General features: G+C 43.1%; 1 protein-coding gene across 6 annotated transcripts in view; it reads right to left on the bottom strand.

The window, feature by feature from the left end:
- The window catches only part of CEMIP2 (cell migration inducing hyaluronidase 2), an 82749-nt gene that overhangs the window by 55043 nt on the left and 14263 nt on the right, over nt 1-13443 (bottom strand). For 5 of the 6 annotated variants that reach the window (XR_004302159.1, XM_032427472.1, XM_032427471.1 and 2 more), the window contains 3 exons: nt 9669-10011; nt 5533-5673; nt 4374-4935 (listed from right to left, as the gene is read on the bottom strand). Coding sequence is in view for 5 of the 6 variants with exons in the window: in XM_032427472.1 (XP_032283363.1) it covers nt 4374-4935; nt 5533-5673; nt 9669-9999 (1034 nt within the window). In the remaining variant the exon portion in view is untranslated. The remainder of the gene's footprint in view (nt 1-4373; nt 4936-5532; nt 5674-9668; nt 10012-13443) is intronic. The other variant, XM_032427473.1, reaches the window with a different exon arrangement.

Consider the following 13443-nt stretch of genomic DNA (forward strand, 5'->3'; position numbering starts at 1 on the left):
AAACCTTGACTGAAGTCACCGACGTCACAGAAGGAAATGCATCTGGATTTTAAATCCTTGTTTGTTCAGCTCTGTAAGAGGCGAAACACCGATGGTTGGGACTAAAATGAATCACTGTCTTCCTTCCTCAATACACACCCCTATTATTCACCCATCATTCTGGCCACAAACCCATCTATTCCCCTTGTTTTAAAATGAGTATGGCATGCACCCCAATGTTTAGAGCAGCATTATCAACAATAGCCAAAATATGGAAAGAGCCCAGACGTCCACCAACTGATGAATGAATAAAGAAGATGTGGTGTATATATACAATGGAATGTTACTCAGTCATAAAAAAGAATAAAATCTTGCCATTTGCGAAGACACAGATGGAGCTAGAGTTTATTATGCTAAGAGAAATAAGTCAGTCACCGAAAGACAAATACCATATGATTTCACTCATGTGGAATTTAAGAAACAAAACAGATGAACATAGGGGAAGGGGGAAAAAAAAGAGAGAGAGAGGGAAGCAAACCAGATGGGACTCTTATATATAGCGAACAAACTGACAGTTACCAGAGGGGAGGTGGGCTGGGGGCTGGATGAAACAGGTGATAGGGATTAAGGAATGCACCTGTCGTGATGAGCACGGGGTGATGTATGGAAGTATTCAATCACTATATTGTACACCCGAAACTAATATTACACTGTAGGTTAACTAACTGGAAACCTAAATAAAAACTTTAAAAAGAGAGAAAAGAAAAAATTAAAAAATAAAATGAGTATCAACTGCTCTCTTTTGAGTTCTCAGCAATGTTCTCAAATCTGGCTGCATCATGGAATGACATGGGGAGCTTTAGGAAGCCATCCACACTCAGACCCAGCCCAGACTGACGCCATCATCATTTCTCCAGGTGGGGCATGGCATTAGTATGTTTTCAAAGCTCCCCAGACGATTTGAATGTGCAGCCACACTTGAGAACCACTGAGTTAGAGAGTGGTTCTCACTTTGGTCAAATCAGATTTGATTTGGGGCCCCACCCACTGATTGCTTGAGGTGAGGCCAGAGCATGCGCATTTCTAACAAACACCCAGGTGACACTGATGCTCCTGGTCTGGGGACCACACTGAGAACCCCTAGGTTAGAGGTCAGAGGTGAGAGCATCAAACACCTGGGGGCCCTCCCCTTCAGAGATTCTTATGTAAAAATTTCTAAGGTGGCCTTGGGCATGGGATTTTAAAAAAAATCTCAGGAGCGCAAAGCTGAGAACCACTGGGTTACTGGTTTCTTAATAATCTTAAATCAAAGTTGTATAATCACTATCCAACAGATTGAAAATTTTGCATGTCATGTATCTATTTGTTAAAAAACAACTGTGTTTGAAAATGCCCCTTGGGGCGCCTGGGTGGCTTAGTCATTAGGCGTCTGCCTTCGGCTCGGGTCGTGATCCCACAGTCCTGGGATCGAGCCCCACATCGGGCTCCCTGCTCCCCGGGAGGCCTGCTTCTCCCTCTCCCACTCCCCCTGCTTGTGTTCCCTCTCTCGCTATGTATCTCTGTCATATAAATAAATAAAATCTTTAAAAAAAAAAAAGAAAAGAAAATGCCCCCTAATTTCATTTTATTTCTGTAATAAACATCCCAGGGACTTGCTCAAACTTGTGGCCAAACTAAAAAAAGAACAAAGACAAAAAGCCAAAAAAAATTTTGCCTTAAGATTCCTGGTTTAAAACCCGGAAAGAAAAATGTCAATTTCCTACTCTAGAGGGATATATATATATATATATATATATATATATATATATATATATATGCCAAATGTAATCTATGCCAGACAGATGGCTGGATACTCAGATAAAAGTTAACCAAAGCATGCCTATATCCTTATAAATTCCACACCTGCCCCTGCGTGGATTAGCTACTCTTCAGCTGACTACGCTTTATAGCTCTATTTATATTCCTTGATACAGCACAAAGAATCAAATGCCAAATGTCTCAATTTATTATCTCCTATGTGAGAGGAAAGGAGAAGAAATAGCAGAGGCTTCCTTTATTTACCAGAGCTGCCTCAGCAACTATAAAACAATGTTCTATTCTCCTGACATTATCTCCAAAACACTCCTACTTCCCTCCTCTACTTGAGAAAAATTTCACCACACAGAACAGTATCTTCAAAGGCGGGTGTTTATGTACATTGGAGATAAGGTCAAAGCAATGGAACATTGGCAAAGGATCACAACTCAAATTCCTCTGTCAAATCAGCAGCATTATTTTCAAGGGAATTTGGAAACCAGGAGGAAAGGAACCCAAAAAAGCCAAACAAAATATTCACCGCTGATGATCACACAAATCCAGGAAAATAATGGAGTAAACAGACAAAAGTTGTCATCCTGGCATATACTGGATAATGAAACGGAGAGATCGTGTTTCCACTCCTAGGTCTATAAATTACAGAACTACGGACACATGGGTTTTAAGAGATGGATAAAAGAACATTTGGAGAAAGCCTTTTTTTTTTTTAAAGATTTTATTTATTTATTTGACAGAGAGAGACACAGCGAGAGAGGGAACACAAGCAGGGGGAGCGGGAGAGGGAGAAGCAGGCTTCCCGCCGAGCAGGGAACCCGATGCGGGGCTCGATCCCAGGACCCTGGGATCACAACCTGAGCTGAAGGCAGACGCTTAACGACTGAGCCACCCAGGTGCCCCATGGAGAAGCCCTTTTTATAACAGAGGTCCGAACTGGATGGGATGTCCAGCAGTGCGCGCTGGGGTAGTCACACAATAGAAAATGAACAGCAATGAAAACAAACCAGCACCACACATACCAACACACATAACCGTTATGTTATGTACATATAACTCAGTTAACACAGAGTTGAGCAAAGAAGCCAGATGCAAAATAGGATATATTGTCTGCTCGCATTGACACGAAGTCCAGAAAGAGGCAAACCTGAACTTTTCGCGATCTCCACAAATTCCGGTGAGTGGTTATCTTTGCTGAGCAGAGGGAGTGATCAGTGAAACAGAGGTGACACAGCCAGGGGGCTTCCGGGCCACTGGCAATAATGATCTATGTCTTCACCTGGAGGGTGACTATCCAGGTGTCACGTTGTGATTAGACCCTGCATTCTTGTTTTTAGCACTTTTCTGCGTATTATATTTAATCCTGAAATTTTTAAGAACCCACCTCCGAGATTTGCCACCTGCTATTCCCTGTCTAGAAAGCCCTCCTTCTCCGACTGCCTACAGAGCATGCTCCTAAACTCCCCTCAGGCTTCTCACCTTTGGGAAGCCTCCACAGATTCCCCAAGCCGATCTGCGGGCTCCCTCTACCTGCACTCCCATTCCAGCCTATAAGCAAGGGTCTCACTGTACGCTCCCGTCTATTTAGGTGTGTTTATCCACCGGATTAAACAAGGGCTCCGAGGTAGTGTTCTTTCATCTCAGCACCTAGGGGTAACCCAGCACTCAGCACCTCCTCAATATCCCCGGGGTGAAGAAAAGGCATTTTGAGAACATTACAGACACTTTTCTTCATTAATTTTGTCTTCTTAACTTTCTCTAGAATTTCCGCAGATACTGTTCCATTCCAACAACCAACGGAAGGAAAATAATAACTAGATCCATCAACCATCCGAGGAAAAAAATAACTAGACCCTTTCAATATGTGAGTTTTTTAAGTCCTCTTCCTTTTCACGGCAGACTCATTCCCTGGCTTTACGAAGAACAGTAAGCAGAATTAAAACTTCTCTTTTCTGAATTACATGTTGAGCCGGCTACTTCCCCCAGCCTCAGGGCTGGATGAGGAAATCCTGGTGAGCTACAGGACGGGGGCCCAGGCTCCAGCAGCGGCGGCGGCCAGGACTCTGTGTGCATGAACTTGCTAGCCCTCCAGTCTCTTGCTTTCCTCACCTGCGCCCAGGCTCCATAGACCTGCCCCAATCAAACAAGCAGACGCAAATCAGCAGGCAGAGGACTCCAAAAAAGGAAAACAACACTGGGCACGTGCCCCTCCCTCAGGCTGTCCCCCGCAACTTTTATACCTTCGTGCAGAATCAAGTAGCCTGCGTTTCATTCGGTTTGCCCAAGGTGATGAAAGAGGGAAAGAAACTGCCCTGGAGCTGCCAGTCTCTCAGTAGCACATTTCCGTTCTTCACTTTTCAAAGCCCGACACTCTGGTTCACAGAGTGCTTCATCAACCGAAGCCAAGAGAAGAGCGTTTTGTAACCAGCATCCCGCGCCCCCCAGACCCATGTTTCAAAGCAAGAGTGGCCATATTCTGACACCCGAAGCCAGGCTGTGGCGTGTCCTGTCCCTTTCTGCAGCCCCTGTCATACAGACACAGACTCCAACACGGAGCTGGGGAGGAAGGTAAAAGGTCTGCCCACCTGTAGCCCAGTCCTTGGATCAGCTTACTTCCCAATCGGTCCTGGATCATCTGTATGGTTCCTTGCAAGAGGCTCTTGGCTGCCGAATCTCCGACCGCTATGGCGACAATCCGGCCTGGATCCTGTATTCTCAGAAATTCCTGCAGTCGTCTACTCTCATTGTGGTATTCATGGGTATCAAACCTCGCACTTTCCAAAATTTTGGCCGTGTCTTGGTCAATGATCCTCACGTTGAGGCCCCTAGAGAAGTCCTTTTCAAAGGCGTAGGACCCAAAGGTCAAGCCTGAGGAGTGCAGAGTTCTCGCCAACAACGTCCACGAGACCTTCTGTGTCCCGTGTATCTCCAGTGTCCCACCAGCTTCCACACCAATAAATTTCTTGCCAAATGTTGGCATACTTTCACCTTCATCTGACTTGCCATACAAGGCCATTGTCGCTTTGGATTTATAGCGGCATTTTTCTGCTCCAATATGAAGCGCCCCACCATCCTTGATCAGGATGTAACGAGTCCTCAAAGTAATATTTCTGGATCCATCTTTATCATCGCCAAATACAAGCAATCCTGCAAGGAACAACACTAGTATCAGCCAACTCCCAAAACATCTCTCAGGGATATAGAGAAACGGAGTTTACCTTAAGTGGGGGTGAGGAAGAAAAGACTTCTGCAGTTAAGTTGGGGAAAAAATTTATTAAGAGTCTGCTTAGAAAATTAAGCCTGTTTTCAAAATAGTAAAGGTAGAAATGGAGAGTTCATGTCTCAGCATGCTAGAAATGCCCAGGGGCATGAATTTCAACCCATTCACCCTAGGGCTAAATTATTTTTAGAAAAATATCCAAGAGCCTCCAAATCATTTTTACATATGTTAACCCATGTTAATTCTCTCATCACTCTCCGTAGCTGTAACAAAGATTTAGCTATGAGAGATCACCTTCTGGAACTGTTTCCTTTCCTTTCAATCCGAGGTCTTGACTTGAGTGATTTCTAAGGTCCTCTTAGCTCTTGAATTCTATGGTTCTACCTTAGGAACTTCTCATGCCCCATGGATAGACCAACACCACATTCTAAAGGCTAAGAACAGTTTTCTACATACAGAACATCAAATGCCCCCCACAGCAATGAGCAGCCTTGCAGCCCCCATAGGCAGGAACCATTCCTCACCTCCGTCCTGAATGACTATAGAATTCACCGTGGCATCTGAGGTCAGCCGGAACATATCTCCCTCCTTGATAACAACTTGCTTTGCAGAATCTTGTCCTGGATCCCAGTTCCTGAGACGTGGGTTCTGATCTGGGCAATTCTCTATAAAAAAAAATGCAACATCAGTATCGCATCAATGCAACAAAATGCAAGAATGCCTTTAGCCAGATCCAAGTACTACCCTCATTTTTTGCAATCTGCAGGGGATGGGCAGACCTGTTTTAAGTCCCTGCCATAAGGATGGAAATCCCATCCCATTCCACCTAGCAGATATATCCAATCCTTTACTTCAATGCATAAAAAAGGTTGCCCTACACAACTAAGTTGCTACCATCTAGTTCGGGTCTAACTCCACAAGGGAAACACGGAGTTCCCCTGAATCATCTACTCTGGAAATAAATTAACAGCAAGAGGCAAAACTGTGATTTGTCTTTGGACCCACACTAGGAAGCAGTTTTAGAAAACAAAATATATTCACAACATACTAGTAAATTAAAAATGGGAACTGCTAAGTAATAGGTATGTCAGGTCTTCCCAGGTTCCTTCCTGTGCACAGTAGGTGACAGAAGCACCTCTATCATTCCACAGACCGCAGCTGATAAATACCAGCTGATAAATACCAGCTATCTGCAGATAGGCACGTTTTCCCAGTGAAACTGGAAGAGGCAAATGGCCCAAGGCATGACTTCTCATTTTCAGAGATGAGGAAACTACAGACCAGAGAAGCTAAATCCAAGATTACTCAGCAAGCTGAGTGACATGCAAGTTCCCCCTTAAGAAATGAGGTTTACTGGACGTGTCGCGTTCCTTTACTAGAATTAGGATTTGCCCCTTGAACAGAGGATGGAAACATAAAAGTATTCTGCATTGCCACAGCTATTTAATGCATGAGACCTTTAGTTGCTGCTATAATTGGGGGGGAGGGCAGGAATCACACGGGTTTCGATCAACTCCTGACCAAGTATTTACAGGGGATCCATTTGCTCACTTTGTACTAGATACTGTAAAATTTATAAAGCACAGGATGAACTCACAGCCTGCAGAGCTTATACTATAGCTTGGGAGAGAAGCCACCAGCTAGGCAATAATTAAACACTGAAGAATGTGGTAGTCGCGTGATGCGCAAATGAGCTCAGAGAAAGGAGGGGTGGGCTGGAGCACCTGAGACAGTTTCAACGGAACAGGACCCTAGACCTGGACCCTCAAAGGGTGGATGGTACTTAAATAAGAGGAGCATGGGGGCGCCTGGGTGGCTCAGTAGGTTAAACATCCGACTCTTGATTTCGGCTCGGGTCATGATCTCAGGGTCCTGAGATGGAGCCCTGTGTCGAGCTCCATGCTGGGGCGTGGAGCTTGCTTAAGATTCTCGCTCTCTCTCTCCCCCGCTCTGCGCCTCCGCGGGCTCCCTCTCCAAAAAAAAAAAAAAAAAAAAAAAGAAAGGAGCATGAAGGTGAGAGATGCCAAGTACCCCTCGCTACCCAAGTCCGTTGGTTGCTCAGTTAGAAGGGCAAGGTGCAGCCCATATTTAAACTCAGCCAAGGGAGGGATAGGCAAGGTGTGCTTGGGAATCATATGAAGGTGAAAGGTACATGTTGGGAAATCATAGGAGGAAAAGTAGAGAGGCTGACTGCAGCACCAAGATATTAATTTTTATGGAAAGAAAATTCTGATTCCTCGTTTTGAATTGTGTAACCCTTAATGCAAACATCTCATTTCTAAGCACTCGTGTTGCCCTAGGCTCATGCTCTCTCTTTGAGGTGACAGTAACTACTGCAGTTAAAATCAGCCTCACTAGTTAAGTCCTTGGCAATTATCTCATGTAATTTTTCTCAAAGCAGTTTCATAATCACCGACATTTAATTCAGATAAATCAGTGATCGTTACTATTAGACTAGAAATAATCCTTAAATGTTTCTTTCCGCTGAAGAAACAAGAAATCTCTTAAATGTGTTCTGACTTACTACTAAGGATTTCTTAAACTTCTCTTCAACCTCCCTCTCTTCCCATAAAACATCGAGCTGGAACTCTCCATGATGTTACATCACAAGCAAATGCATGCCCCATATAACAAGCACTATATACCCAGCTACTGAGAAGGAAATCCAGCCTTTTGACATGAAGAGCCTACCAAATGGTTATATAATTTCTCTTGGTTTTTGTTTTGTTGTTGTTGTTTTGTTGTTTTGTTTTTTTTTAGAGAGGAAAAGAGAGAATCTTAAGCAAGCTCCATGCCCAGTGCAGAGCCCCCTGCTGGGCTCGATCTCACAACCCTGAGATCATGACCTGAGCTGAAATCAAGAGTCAGACGCTTAATTGACTGAGCCACCCAAGTGCCCCAATTCCTCTTGTTTTTAATTATTTCCCAGGAGAGCATGCTTCCTTAGGAACCATCACCAAAAATTCTCATCTATTTCCTTCCAGTAAAGTACACTTAATGAGGAAATCCATGGTCTGCAGAAAGCGCTGACAAATAGCTCGACAGCCCCGCCTTCCCGGCTGCCCACTGTTAAGCTGCAGGTTCATTATTAAGATTATATAACAGCAATAACCAAAGTGAGGCTGACCCCGAAGGATGTCAGCATACCACGTATTTCTACCAAAGTTCTACACTTATACTGCCAAAATGTGAAACTACAGAACGTTGATTCAAAGGAACCACATCAGTGATTCACGGTCTTAGATGGAAAGTGAAAACATCAATTAAGGCCACGGATTTCAGCTCTGATCTTCCCCCCAGATCTGGCATCTCTTTACTGCAGATTACTTGTGAAGAATGACTCAACTGCAGCGAACTTGGTTATTTTGCTGGAGAAAAGGGAAGAGAAAATCAATTTGAGGAGCCAACAGAAAGCAGTGTGACAAATTCATTCCGTGGTCGACTGGCCTGGTCAACAAAGATGTTGATATGAACATCTCTTACTTCAGGTCTATTTTCTTAGAAGCATTGACACAATCTCCCCCAGGACTTCAAAGTCTATAAAACCGCTAAAGCACTCATGGAAAGTAAATAAAATAGTATTTGTAAGTCTTGCAAATAATAACATGCTTCTCAGATGCTGTATCCATTTAAGGAGGCATCTAATTTGACAAAAATCTGTCCTAGATAGTAAAAGAAAAAAAAAACTGCAGACAAAAATGATGCCCCAGTCCAGGTTGTTATGGTCCGCTTCTCCTTCAACAGCCCTGAGCCATCTGATTTTCAGCCTGGTAGATGGGACTCTATCCTGAGCCCATTCTTTATTGATACTAGATTGAGACTGACAATGAATTTCTTCAAAACCATTTGAAGTACTGACATATTACCAACTTGCAAAGCAAAGGCCATTTAAGAAATAAAAACGTGCCACAAGATATTTAATTATGAAGTAATAAGGGATTTTTAGATAAATGTATCAGACCTTAAAGCTCCTAATGGATGTTTTCCTTTCAGGATACACATTGTTCCTCAAAAATACTTGAAGCTTCTCTTTTAGAACTGTCTCCTAGCCGGTTACAAGCCACAGAATACAAATCTTAGTATTTTCACTCATTTAAAAATAAAATCAAATGTAGTTTTATCACTACATCTAGTGAATTTTTTAAATATATATATATTTTTAATTTTATTTTAAGTAGGCTCCACCCCAACATGGGGCTCGAACTCATAACCATGAAATCAAGTCACACACTCTACAGACTAAGCCAGCCAGATGCCCCTACATTCAGTAATTTTTATCACTAAAAACTTTTGGCAATCAGAAAATCATAGCTACCACAAAGGATGAAATTATGCTACCTCAAGAATTAGGTAAAGATTCTTAAAATGAACATTTTGAAAAGAAATGCTCCAAAAACATCTTGAGCACTGGGACAAAATAGCAAAATGGAAGGAAGAGCAATCCTTCGGCTGTATCATTTCCAGTGGATTCCTTTAACAATTGCTTTAATAAGCAGTTAGGCCTTCTATTCTCTAATTATATATGAATTAGCTAGAGCCAAGTTAAGATAACACAAGCTTTTCTTTTTAATTCTATTCTCCTATTTCCTTCCCTCCTCCTCCTCCTAGAACATGTGCTCTGTACACGTGGGTGCCCACACGTGCGTACACACGCACTTACCATCTGGAGCGTATTTTGAGGAGATCCCTAAAATGACCGCGAGTGCAACAAAAAATGAGAAACTAGTGAAAGCAAAGCAAATGAAGGTATTTTTGTGCCTCTTCTGCTTCTGTCTTTCTCTCTGGGCTTGCTGCTCTTCAGGGGAGAAAGCAAAGGTGGCCCGGGCTTCCTGTCTGATGGAGGTCAGTTTGGCTGAAGCTTGGCTCTTTGGAGGAGGAGGGGGCCGCAGGGGCACAACCTTCCCTGGCACGTAGCCAGACGAGCGATGGCTGCTTCCATTCTGAGGCTGGAGGAAAGCAGGGGAGTGTCCCCTGGAATCAGTGGCATGCATGATAAACTGTCACTGCGAAAAGAAAAAAAATTAAGGTTCAGAAATGTGAGAATTGGGGCACCTGGGTGGCTCAGTCGTTTAAGCGTCTGCCTTCAGGTCAGGTCACGATCTCAGAGTCCTGGGATCGAGCCCTACATCGGGCTCCCTGCTTGGCGGGGAGCCTGCTTCTCCCTCTCCCACTCCCCCTGCTTGTGTTCCCTCTCTCGCTATGTCTCTCTCCGTCAAATAAATAAATAAATAAATAAATAAATAAATAAATAAATACTAAAAAAAAAAAGAAATGTGAGAATTGTAATGGCTTTTTTTTTTAAAGATTTATTTATTTGAGAGCGCGCGCGCGTGACCGAGCAGGGGAGGGACAGAGGGAGAGAGAGAGAATCCTCAAGCAGACTCCATGCTGAGTGCAGAGCCTGACGTGGGGCTCGATCCCAGGACCCTGAGATCACGACCTGGGCCGAAACCAAGAGTTGGCCGCTCAACCGACCACGCCACCCAGGCGCCCCTGTAATGGCTTTACAAAGTGTTTTTTATTGTGATCAAATCACGTCGCATGAAACTCACAACTTAAACCATTTTTAAAGTGCACAATCTGGTGACATTCAGTACCTTCACAATTTTGCACAACCGTCACCACCAACCATCTCCAGGACATTTTCATCATCCCAAACAGAAACTCTGTAGCCATTATGCAAGAATTCCCCATTCCTCCCTTCCCCCCGGTCCCTGGTAACCACTGTAACGACTCTGAAAATACCAAGTCAGCTCACACCCCTGAGAGAGTCACTGTCTTCTAATGTCACTGCTTCTTGAGCCTGGCTGCACATCTGAATCACCCACTAACATTAAAGCCCCGTGCCACACCCCAAACAATGAAGTCAGGATCCAAGCATCTCTAGCTTTTAAATGCCCCCCACAAAGCGAGTCTAACGAGCACCTTGGTTGAGAGCCACTCTAAGGCAACCGTTCTCAATTTGCATTGTGCCTAAGAATCACCAGGGATATTTGTTATTTCCAGCTCAATTGGTGCATGGATTTTGTATCTTTAACACATACCCTGGTGAGACACTGAAGCAAGTGGTCACACTTTTTGAGTATCATGACTCTAAGCTCTTCCAGCTGAAGTTAAAGTCCATGCATCTTACGAAGACCGTAAGTTCCAATAGACAATCTTTCATGTTTAGGTGTTCGATTTCCCTGCTAGATTTTTCTTTTTCTCTTTTTTTTTTTAATTTATAGATTTTTTTTTTAAGATCTTTATTTATTTATTTGACAGAGAGAGAGAGAGAGACAGTGAGAGAGGGAACACAAGCAGGGAGAGTGGAAGAGGGAGAAGCAGGCTTCCCGCCGAGCAGGGAGCCCGACGTGGGGCTCGATCCCAGGACCCGGGAATCATGACCTGAGCCGAAGGCAGACGCTTAACGACTAAGCCACTCAGGCGCCCCTCCCTGCTAGATTTTTCTTTTGGTGAAGCAACTTAAGCATTCGTACCTGTGTTATCTCTTACCTATAGACTATGAATTCATTTACTGAGGAAACCTAAAATCTACATTCTCTGGTTAAAAAAGAGACAACAGGCCCAAAATGGAGTCCCTTGTGCTAAGGCCATGTCACCAAACCAAGACTTAACATCTAACCTAATTGTGGTTTCAGACTCTCTCAGGAACGTAACCTTTAACCAGTCTGAAGTTACCTGGTCAGCACTAGTAAGATAATCTGCTTGACAGACCCCTGCCTTCCCCCAAAGGAAGGTGACCTCGCCTGAAACAATCCACTCTTTGCTAGAAACTTCTTTTTCTGCCCTCTGCCTCCCATTTTGTAAAGCTCCTTGGAGCCCCTTTCTATCTGCTAACATAAGATGCTGCCTGATCCATGAATCATTAAGTAAAGCCAATTAGATCTTCAAATTCACTCAACTGAATGCTGTTTTTTAACAATCTCTTTAAATCTTCAAATTTTGTTTAAAAAATAGGCATTCAAATATTATGGTTAGAATAATTTAAAAAAAAAATCTAACTCAGAATCCTTACTGCCAGGCACTGTTCTAAACCTCTCACCTATATTACTCATCTAATACATTTAATACAACAATTCTCAGTAGCTCCCATGGTCCCCATTGTACACATGAGAAAAACTGAGGCCTACAAAGGTTAATTAGCAAGTATATGGGTAAACCAGGACTCAAACCCAGGGCGCTAGAGTTCAGGCTCTTAACCATTATACTAATGTGTCTTTCAGAACAACTGAGAGGCGATAATGTCAAAGAAATCAGTTTTCTGATTTGCAAGGGTGTAACTAGAATGAGTTGAGTCTGAAAGAGCACATTAATATTTTCAAGAATTCTTCATGCAGAAGTTCACTACAAATGATTCTTATCTAAGAGAAGCTGACACATAAACCAAGGTCCTTTTTATTCTTTATAGTAAGCACCTGTTAAGTTTCTGAATGAAAGAGTAAGTTTTGAATGCAACCCTATTCTGTTACTTTGCAAAGTCAAAGAAAGAATGCAAGGAAGCAAGAAATGCTATGCTTATATCATGTTCTTATTGCAAGGACTGTGGGTAAATAAGATGTGTTCAGTGGCTTCGGAAACATGGTGTTCAACCTCTTTCCTTACTTCCCTTCCTTAATAAGTAGAGCATCTCAGAGTCACCTGATTTCATTCAGTACCCTTATGATTAATCCCCTCATCTTCTGCCAAAACAATGAATAAGATCCAAGTCACAGGTGACCCCCAAATTGCTCTAAACTACAGCAAATCCATGAAACACAAAATGTGGTCATTAGAAAAGCCATTAATAAGCATTCCCAGGAACCAAACGACCTGGAAATTAATGGGGACAGAAAGGGAATTTAATCAGGAATTGATGCGGATTTTACATGGGGCAAAGAACATTCCCAGAGTCAGAGTGTCTGTCAAAAACAATTGGTTAGTGGGGTTTGATTTCTGAACAAAGTAATTATTGAGATGAAGCTTAAGCTCCGTGACAAAGGGAAGAGAACACGATTCAAGGTGCTATTGAAGAAACTGCTGCATGTGCCAAACAGAACGAAATAATGGAGACATCCTGCTGGAACAAATGAGAGAGTATAACAAAGACCCCTTTATGATCCTCTATTAACAAAGACAGGATGAAACTAGATATTCTTGAGTGCCAGGCTCACCAGGGTGGGAGGGGAAGCAGGACTATAATCTGCTCTGAAAGGGAGTGGGAAGCTTTTGTTCGAGGCTGCAATCATCTGATACTTCATTGTTTCAGGGTGAGAAAGGTTGTTATTACTTAACAGGCTGGAGGGCCCTTTTGTGGGCGATGATGTGTCTCCAGATGTACCCACAATATAATAACAGGCAGTAAGAGGCTAAATGAAGCCGCCAACCCACTGGGAATAATTTGTGTCTTCACATTCACAAAACGATATCCTAACGTGGAAAACTCTGATGGTGTC

This window comes from Phoca vitulina, unplaced genomic scaffold, assembly GCF_004348235.1.
Source record: "Phoca vitulina isolate PV1807 unplaced genomic scaffold, GSC_HSeal_1.0 scaffold37, whole genome shotgun sequence".
NCBI classification, from domain to species: domain Eukaryota; kingdom Metazoa; phylum Chordata; class Mammalia; order Carnivora; family Phocidae; genus Phoca; species Phoca vitulina.